The sequence below is a fragment of the Typha angustifolia genome, chromosome 12, assembly GCF_048772165.1.
Source record: "Typha angustifolia cultivar Huaian chromosome 12, ASM4877216v1, whole genome shotgun sequence".
Taxonomy (NCBI): Eukaryota; Viridiplantae; Streptophyta; class Magnoliopsida; order Poales; family Typhaceae; genus Typha; species Typha angustifolia.
In genome coordinates, this window is record NC_133250.1 from 3,642,710 (window position 1) to 3,660,529 (window position 17,820).

A 17,820-nucleotide genomic window follows, 5' to 3' on the forward strand; every position below is an offset into this window, starting at 1 on the left:
GGTTCTCACTCTATCTTGAGTAATTAGAGACTGTAGTATTTACTTTATAAAATAATAAATAAATAAATAAGCCTAGTATTTCATTTGTTACAAAATAATAGTATATAATAAATTATTAGAACTACTTAAAAAGTATATCATTAGAATAGTACATAAATCTAATAATTATAATTTACAAATCAATCTATTAATTTAATAGAGATATAAATATATAAATAAAAGTATTACCTACATCTATGAGTAATAGTTTATAACCTAATTAATTATTAATTATACTAATTGTAATTAATAATAATCATATTGAAGAATATGATAGGGCTACGGAATGATCCCTTCAAGATCTGGATTGATTGTAGGAAGCAGTCGGCACAACCGAGAAAAAATATTCACCAAATATTCTCTCGTAGTCAAAAATTATAAAATCAAGTGGGATCGATCCGTAACTCCCTGATCTACGATTTTCATATTTACGCCCTTAGCATATTCGAACTACAATTGGGATGAAAAACATGATAGAGTGGGGATGAAGGTGGTGGTGACAGGTGGAGTGGATGTTAGGGTTATGGATGATAATGGAGATGAGAGTAGATGATTGATGTAGTTTAAGGAATAAAGACGAAAGGGAAGAAGTGATTGAGATCCCAAGGAAGAGGGATGACTCGATAGATGAGAGAGATTAAAAGTTAAGAGAGACCTTGCCAACGGTAGAGGTGGCTGGTTAGTGAAGATGGAAGAGGGAGATTAGGGTAGAGAAACTAGAGAGAGAATAGAGGAGGCAAGAAACCAATATTCATTAAGCATAATAATTTTGGCTGCCATACACACCTTTATAGAAGTCAATCAACAAGCCAAAATAACAATTATTAACCTTAATTCTAGTGGACTCCCGTCGATCGTGTTCGAATACGCCTGACCACGTTCGAATGCACAAAAGGCGTTCTCTGTCGATGTGAACTAATAAAAGGCGTTCGAACGCGCCCGACTACATTCAAACACACATTTCGTGTTCTCTATTTTTGCGAATTAATGTAGGCGTTTGCAAAGGCGTTCGAACGCGCCCTCCTTCCAAGTTCAAACGCAATCTACAGAAATTTATTTAATGAAAATAAATAACTAATGTAATAACAAAAGACTCTAACAAGGTGTATCAGCACACCACGTTTCCCCCACCTTGTTCTCAAAGTGTAAAGTCGAGAAAACGCTCCAAGATGTCCATCTCCAACTCCCATGTCACCTCATCAGATGGCTTGCCAAGCCATTCGACTAGAACCTCCATCTCTAATCTGGTACCATGACATCATCGACGCCTAGCAAGTACATGAACTGGCTCTACGATCTCTGTCTCCTCCAATAGCTCTAGTAGAACTGATCCAACGATCTCATGATCTCTAATTCGCTCTCTCAACAATGAAACATGAAAAACAGAATGCACTCTCGACCCCTTAGGCAGTTCCAAATGATACGCAACTGGACCGATATACTCTAATACCCGAAATGGACCAAAGTAGTGATGTGTTAACTTCTAGTTTCGCATCGGACGCAAGGTCACCTGTCGATACGATTGCACCCTCACAAACACCCAACTGTCAATATCGAACTCTTGCTCCCAATGGTTGCGATCATAAACTTGCTTCATGTGATTTTGATACATTTAGTTAGGGTCATCTTTATTACATTAGTTGTTTATTTTTATTAAAATAAAATTCATGTAGGTCGCGTTCGGAAGTGGAAGGAGTCGCGTTCGAACGCCCTTGCGAACGCCTACATCAGGTTCGCAAAATCAGATAACGCAAAATGTGCATTCGAACATGGTCGGGCGCATTCAAATGCCTACATTGTGTTCGCACATACAAAGAACGCCTTTGTGCGTTCGAACGCGATCGGCGGGAATCTTATACAATTAGGGTTAATAATTATATTTTGGCTTATTGGCTAGCCTCTATAAATATGTGGATACAGTCAAATTCATTATGCTATTGGATTATTTATTTCTTGCCTCCTATCTTCTCTCTATTCTCTCTACCCTAATCTCCCTACTCCCTCTTCACCAACCTACCACCTCTACCGTTGGCAAAGTCTCTCCTAACTTCTAATCTCCTTCGTTTGTCGAGTCCTCCCTCTTCTTTGGGATCTCGACCACTTCTTCCCCTTCATCTTTATCCTTAACAACATCCACTATCTACCCTCATCTCCATTATCATCCATAACCATAGCATCCACTTCACTCATCACCGTCACCTTTATCCCCACTCTATCGTGTTTTTCATTCCATAATCTTAAATAACCCATGACCATTCCTATTTATAGAAGTAGAGTTATAGCGATCGGATTTAATTCATAATATTGGGCTTACATATGTGGATTATCTACTTTAATTTAAATTTAAAAGTAATAAGTAAAATAAATTAACTAGACTCAACTAGACTCAACCTAATCGACTGGACTCTCATGGTCTGATCGTATCAAACTTGACTATCTGACTCAATCAACCCGCAAGCTTAGGCTAATTTCAAACTTGAACTCGGATTGGTTTTGAACCATATAAGCTCTGATAGTGACGGTGGGGCCCGTAGTCAGGTGGCCATTACCGATTGGTCGGGTGACCCGTTGGGTAGCACGTGGAGACGCCACACACCCACCAATGGCTTGACCCACCAATGGCTTGAGCACATGGCCGACCACAACCATGCCCTTCATTTTAATTTTATATTTTCTTAGACATGGTTGTTACATAGTAAGACAGTTTCTCTAAACCAATTCAGATTTGTTTTATTGATTTTTGACTTAGACTTAGAATTTCTATTTCCATATCTCTATACCTATTGATCTAGGACTCCTATCTCTCCCTCATGAAGTTTAGTTTTAATTTTTTAAAGTTCGATTCTTATTTGGTTTTCTAAATTTAGTAGGACGATTTTTTCCTAAACCATTCAAATTTGTTTCATTGACTTTTGACTTTCACTTGGGTTCTATTTCATATCTATACATCTATTCAATCTAGACTCTGATCTCTCCTAGAAATTTTCAACAAGTATACATGGGAATGAAACAACCAGCCTTACTATGACTAATACCACAACTATGACACGTAGAAATAGAAAATTTTCTAATCTAGTTATTCCTAGTCATAGAATGTATATCATGATCATACATGGGTCTCACAAACATAGGAGTCAAGTACACATCAAAAAAGTTAATTTAGCTTGGGCCAGCCGTCTTGAAATTTTTGAAGTAGAGAATTTGACTTTGAAATTTCCAAATCTAGTTTTTTGATCTTATCAAGCAACCTCTCTATTTAACTATCGTCTACATGCATATTCATTTCTAAAATTAAATTTTATCTAAAAAAGGAATTTTTGGATTTAAGAAAATGAGAAAGGGAGATGGAATTTTTCACATTTGGTGAAGTCCTCTTCTCTTCTTGTATCTTCCCAAGCTCTTCTTTATGATTTTCAATTATGTATGTTAGATATATCTGTTTATGGCCACTTTAAATTTTTTTCATCATTTTCATGTTTAATTTCTTCAATTTGTGTGATTCACGAGCGTATTGAAAGTAGTTTGGAAATCTGTAATGATATCCTCAGCATCTATCTACTCATTTGAAACACTCGCAAGATATTTCATAGATAACAAGGAAGTAAAGACAATGTACTTATCATTATTCGAATTGGTTTTTTCTTTGTTTGATTCATGGAATCATACCAAGTTGCTTTCACTGCCTTGGTATTATTCTTCAAATTTGGACATCCATTTGCAAAGTGTTCATAACCAAGACATTCTTGAAAATTTTCTTAATTTTCTTTTGCAAATAACGCAATAGTTTCAAGATCAAGATCATCATTAAAATCTTCTATTTTAAGTGAGAAAAGAGCTACACTATTAACTCCCTTTCTTTTAAGGACTAAATAAAGATTCATATGTTTGAGGGTATCAATGTCTTTTCTTTCCTCTATGACAATTATCTTCGCTTAAAAAGTTTAGCGAGTGATCACTAAAGAATTTTTGTCACGACCCTAGTTTCCAAAATTCTTTTGCTAAGGTTGAATGATACTTACCGGTTTATGAGTGCTGGTAGAGAATGGTAGTGTTGCGATTAGGGTGGGCAGCAATGGTATTGTGGCTTATGGTTGATGGTGGAGATGGCATGGAGGGTGGGTGATAATGGTGATCGATAAATAGATTGGTACTTTAGAAGAAAATAGGAGGGAGAAGTGGGTCAACCCTACCAAACTAGGGGCGATCGGTGGTCGAAGGTTGGAGGAGGGAGGAGGGATCGTCAGCTTATGATAAGAGCAGTGGCTAGAGAGAGAGGCATATGTGAGGTAAATAGAGAACGAGATAGGAAGGAGGAGAATTACTTCATTCTTAAGGTTACAACCTATAAGGCTTTATTTACAAAGAATTAAACAAAGAGTTTTAACTAAAACAATATAAGAAGTAATCATATTTATCTATCTTCCTCTCTCTCTCAAGGATTTTTATTTATATTCTTTCCCAAATAGATTCTGAATATAAAAGTTGTGGGTCATAATCCATCTAGTTCATATTATTTGGCTATTGTGTGAATATTTGATGGATATATTTTTTTCAAAACTGCATACATTGTAAATTCTTATAATTTTGGGATTTAGACTAATTTTGTACTTGGACTCAAATTTCACCTGGATCTTATCAACCCACTACGTTTCTAACCACCTTGTCTTTAAGAAGCCCATGGTGGTTTTCAGATTGTCTAATACTCTTGGAGCATCTGCTCATTCACCCATGGCAGGTGGACGGAACCCACGAGAGAACGAGGTTGGGAATAACCATAGACCACTGATATCTAAACATTTTCTGACATCTGAAATCAAAAAATGCACTAGATCTTTTTGATAAAATACCTCAGAGATTATTATAACAGAAAGATTAAAAATTTCCTTTCTTCAGAATTTAAAGTAATCATTGTGAGTTAATTATAACTTGCAGGAGCCTCGTGCATGATACGCTTTTTTTTTCCTTCTCCTTTTTTAAACTAATATAAGGGTTGTGATCAGTGTAACTATCCCATAACATAATTTGTTTAGACCTTTCGAGTTGTATATGAGAAATTTATGAATGGACCATAAATGGGCCGAGTATCAAAGAAAATCGGATCAACTGATACTCACACAACTGTATGCTCAAGCTCAAAGTGGCCAAGGTGGCCATAGGATTTGTTAAATCTAGCTAATTTTCGTTCACTGCTACTTTGTATTTTGTGGCGTTATGCCTTTAATTTAAGCATCCGTTTATCAAAAAGAAAAAAAAAACTGCATGCAGAATGAATTCAACAAATAGCATCTAATCCGAATAGATTGACTTATTTATAAAAAGAGCAAAGATACATGCAGTTACGTAGCACACTCTTGATCTCCAACCCATCACTAGTCACAGACAGGGTTCTTTATTTATTGATCATATGATATACATACATATATATATATATCATGCATCAGACCATGAAATGCACGAGGCTCCTGCAAGTTGGAGTTGATCCCCAGTGCATCCCATACTGCTTAAGACGCATCTACGATGTTATTGCGACAAGGCGGCCCAAAGTTTTGTTCCTTATCACAACCATTAACCGAGGCACACTCATCAACAACCTTAGCCAAAACGGACTTCCCATTACCGTTAATCCTAATGTTCTTGAGGCATCGACTTCCACCGTTGTACCAACCAGTGGATAACGCAACCACCCTCTCTTTGTTGCTGTGGTATTTGCCGTCACACTCCGATTGGCCACCGCCATCACCCCCAGGCTCGAAGGAGTTGAGGGTTAAGGTAGCACGCGTGCTGCTCGTTACGTCAGGAGAGCATCGGTATTGCGGGTAGCTTTTGCCGGCGGCGCAGCATTCGGAGCCGTTCTCCGTGTTGCAGCTGCCAGGTTTGCCTTGGAGATACCCACTAGGGTTGCAGGCTCCGTTTGCAAAGTAGTTAGGGTTGGAGAGGGTAATAATAACAACTGTCGTAGAGATCCATACATGAAGAAGAAGAGTGTTAGCCATATTACCTAACTTCACTCTCGGGAATTGGTTGCTACCAGCGGTGTGGTACGTGTTGGTTTATATAGCCGTTTTACGTGGAATTGTGGTCGACTTCGTAAGGAATTTATGGGTGATCGATGTGATGGCATCTAAAATGTGAACAATAATTCAACAAATTTTCAACCTTCCATTAAAAGTGCATAACAAAATTAATCAATCACAAGTCATCGAATAAGTCTTGAGAAATATACAACCTTCCATTAAAAGTGCATACAAAACTGAACCAATCACAAGTCATCGAATAAGTCTTGGAAATATATTTCTAATATCTTTCCAAAATGAGATTATTATATTTACACTTTCATACGTTTTATTTTAGCTTAAATTACGAGATTACCAATAATATTATATTAGTTTTTTCCAAAATTACTGGTTTTATCATTTTCAAAAAAAGAAAGATTTAATTAAGGTAATACATAGTATAAATAGTAAATGTATTATTTTATCTATGAGTTAATATTTTTAATTCAATAAAATATTAGTTTATTAAAATTATATTTTTGATGTTATTAGGACATATAAAAATTATTTTAACAATAATATAATATATAAAAAATTATTATATCAATGAAATACTTAATTATTAATAATTTTATAATATTTATATTTATTTTTAAGTATATTAAATTAAGATAATATCTAATAATTATATTAATATGCAATGCAATACTAGAGAAATAAATATGCAATGCAACACAATGCTAAAAAATAACAATTTTAATATATTTTAATTTTGTAAAATATTGGTTTATTAATTTTTTAAATATTTTAGATATTATTATATTTATAATATTTTAAATATTACTCATTTTGTAGTTATAAATAATAAAATTGTATTTTACATGGATGATATATTTTTAATAATCTTACCAAAATGAGATTATTAATAATATTAAAATATTTATACTTTTATATATATTATTTTAGCTTAAAACATGAGATTACTAATAATATTATCTTATTATATTTTTAATTTCTTATTTATTATTTTAAAGAAAGAAAGATTGAATTAGGTTAATATATAGTTTAAATAGTAAATATATTATTTTATCTATGAGTTAATATTTAGTTGGATAAAATATTATTTTACTAATATGATGTTATTGGGGTAACAACCTATCTATAAAATAAATAAATAAATATATTTCGTTGCACGACATGGTCGGCAACACTATGGCCGGCCTTGTGCCAAGAAGGCTGGCCAGGCCAGTTGGCGCGACGGGCCCCGTCGTCGCCGCAACCACCGCCAACCCCCCACCACCACCTCTCTCTCTTTTATTTCTCTCCTCTCTTACTCTCCTCTCTCTCTCAAAAGCTCTCTTTCTCTCTCTCAAAAACTCTCTTTCTCTCTTTCTCTCACTATTACCGCCGACGAACCACCGCTGCTGCCACCGTAGCCATGGTGGCTAAGATCCTGAACCCCTTATGTGAGATCATGTAGACCCTATTAGGACAAGTTGTTCCTCGGTTGCCGGATGTGAGGGATACGTAGTTTGTATCTTCTGAATAGACAGTGAGTAGTCTTATCCCCTAGACGCCTTTATCAAATTAGGATATATATGTATAATTATGTATATGCATGTTTTGGCCTCTAGCATGATTATATGACCTTATCTAGAGATGATTTTAATTAAGCATATTTTATCATGCATTTGACTAAACTGATTTGAGATATGAATATGTTGATGGTATATAGAAATGATTAGAGATGACTATATTGTTATAATTTTGTGTCGGGATGATCCCTAGCATGAATATGCATATGATAGTGTTACGATTCAGACTTCACCGATGTCGTTTTGAGCACGGATACACTTTAGGGGTGTCTTTATTTCTTTTTTTAATGTTTAATTCCTAAGAAAATAAGTTTTATGTATGTCGTGTTCGAACGCGAGAAGAGTGTGTTCGAACGCGGTTGTGAACGCCTGCATCACATTCGCACATCTAGAGAGTGTGAATTATGCTTTCGAACGCCTTCGAATGCGCTGTGAACGCCTGCATCGCGTTCACAAATCAAGAGAAGTGAGAAACAAGTGCATTCGGACACATGTTCGAACGCCTGCATCACGTTTGCAAATCCAGAGAAGAGAGAAATAGATGTGTTTGAGCGCGATCAGGCGCGTTCGAACGCGGTCGGCGAAAATGTACTATTTAGGGTTAATTTTGAATTATTTTGTTAGCCTCTAAAGGATGTGGATAGCAACCATGGAGTCATTATTGATGAATTGAGTTTTTGCCTTGCCTCCTTCGTCTTCTTCGCTCCCGTTCTCTCGATCTCCAACGACGCCGCTTCTAACCTCCCTCGATCGGCCAATCACCCTAGTCCCTTAGTGGCGGCCCTCTCCTCGCCTTTCTTCCAATCTATCCAATACTTGCCCTAACCCTTCCATCAACCATAACCCTTCCTCCACCACTTTTCACCGGTGCCACCCCATTAACACCGGTCCACCACCAATCACCATCATTTAGGATCTCGTGCCTCCATCCACGGATCCTAATTAGAGCCCTTGGCATTCATTCACTAATCGGACGATATCTCAAAATCCCAAATCCGATTCACCTAAAATTTGATTTGTTGGAAAACTCTTTTCCGGGGCTACAACATATCCAAATTTCACGTCGATCCAACGGCAGCATCTTTTGGAATCTATTTACAAAGTTTCGTGTCAAATCTAGTCCAAATCTAGGAATTGGAAAAGATCAAACCTTAGCCTGAATGAGAGATCATATCAGATAGACTAGTAAGGATATACATGTGTTAGATATATGGTTAGAGACTACATTGTATTATTTTCCTCTTGACTTCTTTACCACCTAAATTCCTGATATGCATGATTTGTTATAGTGCTGGATATATGCACGTGATCTATCATATGGAAGGAAATGCATAAATCAAATTGATAGAAAAGTTGATAGAAAAATCGTGAGGGTACCCAAGTAGATGCTAGGGTTAGGGGTGTCTGAAGTGATGATTATGGTCACTGATATGCGATATCTCGTGACCCATGTCCAAGGTCAATTGAGTCTGTGCGCATAGACAATCAGACACCTGCCGTTCACCAGGGCATACGTGTGACGAGTTATCCTCATGTGATTTCTATTAACTGGTGGGGTACCCAATCTAGATGGATTTTGATATATTGTTAGCATATAACAGAGTATGATTATGATTGAAATACCCTTAGTATATGACAAGGTATGCTTTGAGCCTATGGGCAGGATGTTAAGATCGGGTACTGGGTGTTGACTATGCACAGTGGTCTAATATGATGATATTATACTGAGATGTTAGTGATGATGGTGATGTTGAGAAATACATATGATTTCATTATCATCTGATATACCTGATTTTCAAGTGGTCATTATGCATCATATGTAAGTGCATTTGGTATCATATATGATCATGGTCGCCATGCATCATATATGTCATATTGAGAGAGTTATGATGATAGTATGACATGAAGATATGTTTATTCATTGTCGAGAAGTATATACTTTGATCGGTTATGACATAATATCTATTTTTTATTTATGTATTATTGAAGACACATTCATATACTCATTCATGACATGATGCTCTTTCTGATTCATATTATCTAGTACATGATTTACTCTCTGTTTGGCATCACTAATTCGGGGTAAGGTCTATTCACTAAGCCTTTTGCTCATGACTATTTTTATTTCTTTTCTAACCCCGTAGATATTTTGGTACGTGACAACGATATGAGATATCCTTGTTAGGTTTTTAATTGTTGGCAATTGTGTACAAAATATTCTAAGTGTATTTTTTACATGTATATGAGCTTTACACAAGTCTAGAAAATCTCTGGTTTGAAGAATTGCAAAATTATTGAAGCAAAGTTGATGAGATCAAGTCATACCAACGAAGTTTGAAAATCTTGGACTTTCGTGAGTACGGATAAGACTCGGATTTGGCTCTATCTTGAAGATCATGAGTACGGATAAGACTCGGATTTGGCTCTATCTTGAATATCATATATAAGGATTATGAAACCCTATCTCTAGGGTTGTTGAAGAAGATTATTGAAGGAGATTTTTTGAGGCTACATCGGTTCTTCAACTAACAAGGTTCCACTCATCTACAAGAATTTAATCTTTCGTCTTAAGGGCTATCTAGACGAAAGATCAATCTCAAGGGCTACTAAGGTTGGACTTCAATCACGAGAAGCAGTGAATCGTGGGTTCTAGCGAGCAAGACTGAGAGGAACAAAGTCGTTTGGATCGACGGGTTGTTTTGTGAGTCAGTCTTGTAACTGCTAATATTCTAGTGATTGGTTTTGATCCGAGTTTGGATCCGTGGTTTTTTTTCCGTTTGGGTTTTTCCACGTTAAAATCTTGGTGTTCATCTCTACTTTCGTTTTTAATATTTCTTCCGACTTTTACTTAAGCGAACGAACGATATCATTGCCTAAAGGTTAGATACATACGTGTGTCTAGAGGTTTTTTCAATTGGTATCAGAGCAGGTTCTCTCACTCTTTGAGAGAGATCAGATAGGCATGAATTTTCATAGAGATGGATCATCATCTATTAGACCTCCTATTTTAGATGGATCAAATTATGGATATTGGAAAGCTAGGATGAGAGCTTATTTGAAGTCTATAGATGAGTGAGTATGGATGGTCATTGTGAACGGTTGGAGTCCACCAATGTACATGGTGAATGATAAGTTTATTGAGAAACCGATTGAGTCATGGGATAAGACAGATTATGAAAAAGTTGGCTGGAATAGCAAAGCAATAAATGCAATTTTTAGTTGTGTTTTCTCGGAAGAATTTAGAAGAATTTCTACTTGTGAGATAGCAAAAGAAGCCTGGACGATCTTAGAAACAACTCATGAAGGAACTATGGCTGTAAAACTTTTGAAACTTCAGAGGTTGACTACTAATTTTGAAACTCTACGTATGGAGGAGAATGAGACATTTGATGAGTTTTATGCAAAGCTAAGTGATATAGTCAACTCCAGTTTCAACATATGAGAGAAAATTCCTGAAAACAGAATTGTCCATAAGATCCTTAGGTCTCTTCCAGAAAGGTTTCAGGCGAAAGTTACAGCTATTGAGAAAAGTAAGGATATCGATTCTATGAAAGTTGAACAATTGGTAGGAAATCTACAAACATTTGAGTCTAGTCTTTCAAAACCAAGGAAGTCCAAAGGATGGCCCTATCCACAGTTGAACAAAATTTAAAGGAGTCTGATGATGAAGGTGATTTAGATGTTGAGATGTTGACTATGTTTGTCAAAAAGTTCAATAAATTCTTTCGAATGCCAAACAAATTGAATGCTGAAAAACTTGAGAAAAGCAAAGCCTTTGTGAAAAAGAAGAATTCTGTGAGTTCGAATACAGGTGTGAGCAACAACAATGTCAAACAGAAAAATAAGAATTCTGAGAATAAAATTCAATGTTTTGAATGTTCTGGTTTTGGACACATCGCACAAGAATGCCCTAATCGTCTAAAGAGGAAGGGTAAAGCTATAAAACTTACTTGGGATGACTGAGATGAATCCGATGATGATTCTGAAAAACATGAAGAAAACTTTGTAGCCTTTGCCTCTTCTCTACTTAATACTGACTCTGTTGTTGATACTGATAGTACAGATGATCTTGATATGTTACCAACTGAGGAAGATGAATCTGAAATTCAAAAGGCATATAATGACTTGTATCTAGAGTCGTTTAAACTAAGAAAAGCAATCTTAGACTACTTCAACGACTCAAGGTAATCGAACCAAAAAGAAATCAATTTGAGAAGAAGTACAAATTGGAACTTGAACGTGTCAAAGATCTTTCTGAACAACTTGACAATGCAAAAAATAAGATGAAGGCTGATGAAATTGAACTAGAGCGATTGCAGAAGGAAGTGACATTTTTTAAAGGGAAGAACAAACTTGACGAGATTCTAAAAGCTCAGATCTCTGGAAAAGACAGGTATGGTGTTGGATACACTGGTAATTCAAATAATAACAAAACTATCTTCGTTTCTGCAGGTATACAAAAGGAAGAATACTTAAAGTCATCAACCGCATTTACAAAGCAATCTTGGATGAATGCTTCTAAACTGAAGTTGAATCTACAAACTGGTGAATCTTCAATAGCACCAAAGGTAAACTTTAGTCATACTCCTCGACAAAAGGTGAGTAGAAAAGGATTTGTTCCAACATGCTTTCATTGCGGCATTCTAGGGCATATTCGACCCAATTACAAATTTTTACAAAAACCTAAAAGTGATTTCATTTATGGGATGAAAACAAAGGCCATATGGGCCAAGAAAAGTGACTTGAAATGTTATGTTGTACATACTGCCTTGAAAGCTTTAAATTCTGACTTGTGGTATTTAGACAGTGACTGTTCAAAACATATGTTAGGCGACAAATCCTTATTTTCTAATCTCGAAGGACATGAAGGGGGAGTTGTGACATTGGGAGATGGTAACTCATCCAAGGTAATAGGTAAAGGAAAGGAAAGTACTACAGGTGTTCCTATTCTTGAAAATGTTATTTATGTTAAAGACTTGAAAGCAAATCTAACATCAGTCAATTTTGTGATGAAGGTTATGAGATAAAATTCTCCAAAAATGATTGTACTATTCTAGATCATGATAGTAATGTTATATGTTTTGGATCTAGAACATCTGATAATTACTATGTTGTTAGAACTTCACATAATCTGAAATGTAACAATGCAAAACATGCTAGAACTCCTATGAGTACAACTACCAAACTAGGAAAAGACACTTCAGGAAAAAGTGTTGATCAGACACTATATAGGAGTATGATTAATAGTCTTTTGTACTTAATTGCTAGTAGACCTGACATTGCATTTAGTGCTGGTGTGTGTGCTAGGTTTCAGATTGAACCTAAGGAGACACATTTGTTTGCTGTGAAATGTATCATAAAATATATCAATGGCACAGTTGATTTTGGTATCTGGTTTATTTATGACTCGGGTGCTATCATATCGGGATACACGGATTCTGATTGGGCAGGTTCATGTGATGATAGAAAAAGTACTTCAGGTGGATGTTTTTATGTTGGAAACAATTTGGTTGCTTGGCACAGTAAGAAACAAAACTCGATATCTTTATGTACTACAGAGGCCGAGTACATTGCAGCAGGGAGTTGTTATTCTCAGTTACTATGAATGAAACGGATGGTCAAAGATTACGGCATTGAACAAGATACTATGGTGCTTTATTGTGACAACATGAGTGCTATTAATATATCGAAAAATCCTATTCAACACTCACGTACAAAACATATAGACATCCGACATCATTTTATACGCGAGTTGAAGACAAAATAATAGCACTAGAACATGTTGAGACAGAGAAACAGTTGGGAGATTTGTTCACAAAACCTTTGGATATACAAAGATTTGAGTATCTTCGTACATCTTTAGGGATTTGTGCTTTGGAGATTTTATTGGGATTTGTGTTCTTTTTAGTTTGCGAGTTCCTTTTTATTTCGTTTTGTTTTTTTAGGTTTTCTTTTACTCTAAAATTTTTTTTTAGGTTTCAGATTTGTCGAGAGTTTTATTTTGTTTATAAAAAAAAATTGATGCACTTCTAGATTCAAAAATATATTCTTGACATATAAGTATGATTTTTTACTTGATTATGAGTTATTATAGTCAATTTTGTCATCTTGAAGTATATTGTATCAATTTTGATTTTGTCACTCCCTCGACTTCTATAATAATGAACCAAATTTAATGCACTCATAACATATGTGTATTCTTGAGTGAGCATGATATCATGAATTATTTTTTTAAATAGCTCACTATTAACTTTGATTTGCACAGTTTGACCTCAAGCTTAGTCATCAAAAATTTGTTCATAAAAGATCAATGAAAAGAGTTACAATGAGTTAGTGTGAAAGTCATCTTGTTTAGAGTCTAGTTTGACTTAGTACATTATTTGCAAATTCAAAAAAAAATAATATATGTGAATTTCTTCTTGCACATTGTTTGATTTGTACTACAAGAAAAGGGCTACCTACTCATGTGTGAAAGCCATCATTGCACCTATATGTTTCAGTAAAAAAAATTACAGGAAAAATTCCTGTCATGTTATCGAGAATAAGTCGAAAAGTGCAAAATTTTCTATACTAAGTCGGTTTGACTACTATGTTGCATCATTAGTTAAATATGAAAGTCTGTTTAAGAAGATAGTTTCATGTTATCTATGCTCAACTTGCATATACTCATTGTTATGATCAATCAAGATTAATTTAATTTTGAGTGATGCATTAGAATTGATCATAATATGCTTTTGATGATTTGATTGATCTGTGTATGACTTATTTTATTTGATTGTCATATTCTATGTCTTGAATCTATTTTGAATTTCTAGAAGTGCATCTCCAAAGTCTCTTGATCTTGATTGATTTCATGCGGTTTCGAGTTTTGATCACGTTAAAGTTAATATCTTGATGTTTCTTGTGCGATTGAACGTGATAACTTAGCATTTTCAAGTGGAAGATGGATTTCACTTAGGGTCTTCATGGTTTCTAGACTTTTTGGATTTCTTGTTATTTTTTTGTATGCTTTGGGCATATGTTGAATCTTGCGATTTTTTTCCTTCTCTAGAATGCCTAAAAGAAGCTACAGTTACTAAGAAACCAAGACTGCCTTCGTCACCTACCTTGACTCCGTGTTGACGATTCTTCATCGTCAGTTCCCTTCGAGTTCCTAGTCTTTGGCATTTGTGTCAAAAAGGGTGAGAGTGTGTAGTGTGTGGTGTGTGGTGAGTTTAGGAGTTTACTAGTGTAGAGGGAGTGTTGGCATAGGGGGAGTTTATTAGAGTTTATTGGTTTATGTTTACTTAAGTACTTTTGAACTTTTGCTTGCTTGATAACTTGTATTTGAATTGTTATTCATTTCAAGTTATTTTCACTTGATCTTGGATTGGTATATTTTTATTATTTGCAGGGATTGAAGTGCGAGATCTTCTAGACTTGTTGAATGCTCATTTTGAATTCTTTGTAATATCTTGTAATCTAGTTGTTTTGTCACAAATTGCCAAAGGGGGAGATTGTTAGGTTTTTAATTGTTGGCAATTATGTACAAAATATTCTAAGTATATTTTTTATACGTATATGAGCTTTACACAAATCTAGAAAATCTCTCGTTTGAAGAATTGCAAAATTATTGAAGCAAAGTTGATGAGATCAAGTCATACCAACGAAGTTTGAAAATCTTGGACTTTCGTGAGTACGGATAAGACTCGGATTTGGCTCTATCTTGAAGATCATAAGTACGGATAAGACTCGGATTTGGCTCTATCTTGAATATCATATATAAGGATTATGAAACCCTATCTCTAGGGTGGTTGAAGAAGATTATTGAAGGAGATTTCTTGAGGCTACATCGGTTCTTCAACTAACAAGGTTCCACTCATCTATAAGAATTTAATCTTTCGTCTTAAGGGCTATCTAGACGAAAGATCAATCTCAAGGGCTACTAAGGTTGGACTTCAATCACGAGAAGCAGTGAATCGTGGGTTCTAGCGAGCAAGACTGAGAGGAACAAAGTCGTTTGGATCGACGGGTTGTTTTGTGAGTCAGTCTTGTAATTACTAATATTCTAGTGATTGGTTTTGATCCGAGTTTGGATCCGTGGTTTTTTTCCCGTTTGGGATTTTTCACGTTAAAATCTTGGTGTTCATCTCTACTTTCGTTTTTAATATTTCTTTCGACTTTTACTTAAGCGAACGAACGATATCATTATCTAAATGTTAGATACATACGTGTGTCTAGAGGGTTTTTTCAATCCTGAAGAGATATTTTAGAACAAAGATGAAGTGAGCTATAGACGTGAGATGGTATAGAAGATAGTTTATCTAGATATCGAGTTTTACCATTATTTGATATTTGTACTTCATTATATAGACGATGATTTGTATAATACATGTCAGATTATAGTGTCCTCATATATTAGTAATTTTAGTTGTATCTTGATGTTTTGTCGTGGCCTGCATGGGCGCTGCTAGATTATTTAGCTGTCTAGTATGGTTGTTGTAGGCTTGAATATTCATATATTAACATGTTTATTTTGGTTGATAGTATGATCCATCTTTAAGATAGATTATGTTGAGTACAGGTGTATTTGTGCTTTACGGGCCCCGCCTAACTTGTCGCGTGCGCCACGCGTGTCGTGTGGGTGCGTGGGCATGCATATGCCCATGCCAGGTGGGGGCGTTACAATTAGTACATATAAAGATTATTTTAATAATAATAATTTATAAAAAAAATTATTATATCAATTAAATACTATATTATTAAGAATTTCATAATATTTATATTTAAGTATATAAAATTAAAATAATATTTAATAATAATAATACCTTTTAAAATGTGCTTACTTTTATGAAATGTTAAATTATTGACATTTATGCTGTTTAAATTAAAATTTACTTATTTAGTATAAAATAAAAAAATATGGTAAGAAAGAAGAGAGTAGAGAGCAATGATAAATTATGATAAGATGTTTAAGAAAGAGAAGAGAGAAGTAATAAATTATGATAAGATGTTTGAAAGAGATAAGAGATGAGTGATAAATTATAATAAGATATTTAAGAGAGGTTGTAGTCAAACCAAATGTAAATTAATAATTCGGTTAGTGTGTGATATAAGACATAATTTTGATAAATAGTATTTATATTCTAGAATATATATATATATTATGATGTTTAGCTGTTATTCCAAAATGATACACCTTGTTAGAGTCTTTTCTTATTGCATTAGTTATTTATTTTTATTAAAATAAAATTTATTTAGGTCGCATTCGAACGTAGGAGGGGTTGCATTCAAACGTCCTTGCAAACGCTTGTATCAGGTTTGCAAATATAGAGTATGCGAAAAGCGCGTTCGAACGCGATCGAGTGTGTTCGAACACCACGTTCCAATGCCTGCATTGCATTCGCACATATAGAGAACGTCTTTTGCGCCTTCGAACGCAATCAGCAGTATTGCACTAGGATTAGGGTTAGTTATTGTATTAGGGCTTGTTGGCTAGCCTCTATAAAGGTGTGGATGGTAGCCAAATTTATTATCCTATTAAATAATTAATTTTTTGTCTCCTATCTTCTCTCTAGTCTCTCTCCATTCTCCCTTTTTACCAACCTTCCACCTCTACCGTTAGCAAGGTCTCTCACAACTTCTAATCTCCCTCGTCTGTCGAATCCTCCCTCTTCTTTGGGATCTCGACCACTTCTTTCCCTTCGTCTATATCCCTTAACTACTTCCACCATCCACATTCATCTCCATTATCATCCATAACCCTAACATCCACTCCACCCTTCACCACCACCATCACCCGCGTTATTTTATATTTTTGTCCCAGTTGTAGTTTGAATCTACAAAGGGCATAAATATAAAAATTGTAGATCTGGGAGTCATGGATCTAATATACTTAGTTTCATAATTTTCTGGCTATAGGAGAATATTTGGTAAATATTTTTCCATAATTGTATGGACTAATTCCTATAATAAATTCAGGTCTTGAAAGAATCATTCCGTAGCTTATCTTTTGGTATCAAACCCATCAATTTGGTATCAGAGCCAGGCGAATCTCAGACGTCCATTAATGGTGGAAATAAGAAAGATGACATCAACAAGGAGACCAATGGAGAGCACACCGATAAGCAAAGACTTAACCCATGATAACCCTAACCGTGAGGCCAATTCCTTTGGAGCGACCATGGCAAGACCGAGTCAACCAACGTCCATGG

General features: G+C 35.2%; 1 protein-coding gene across 1 annotated transcript; it reads right to left on the minus strand.

The window, feature by feature from the left end:
- Positions 1 to 5,540: 5,540 nt before the first annotated feature.
- On the minus strand, positions 5,541 to 6,032 carry LOC140772000 (kiwellin-1-like). Its single transcript, XM_073113876.1, has one exon. The coding sequence runs from the start codon at positions 6,030 to 6,032 to the stop codon at positions 5,541 to 5,543; it is 492 nt and encodes a 163-aa protein (XP_072969977.1).
- Positions 6,033 to 17,820: the final 11,788 nt, after the last annotated feature.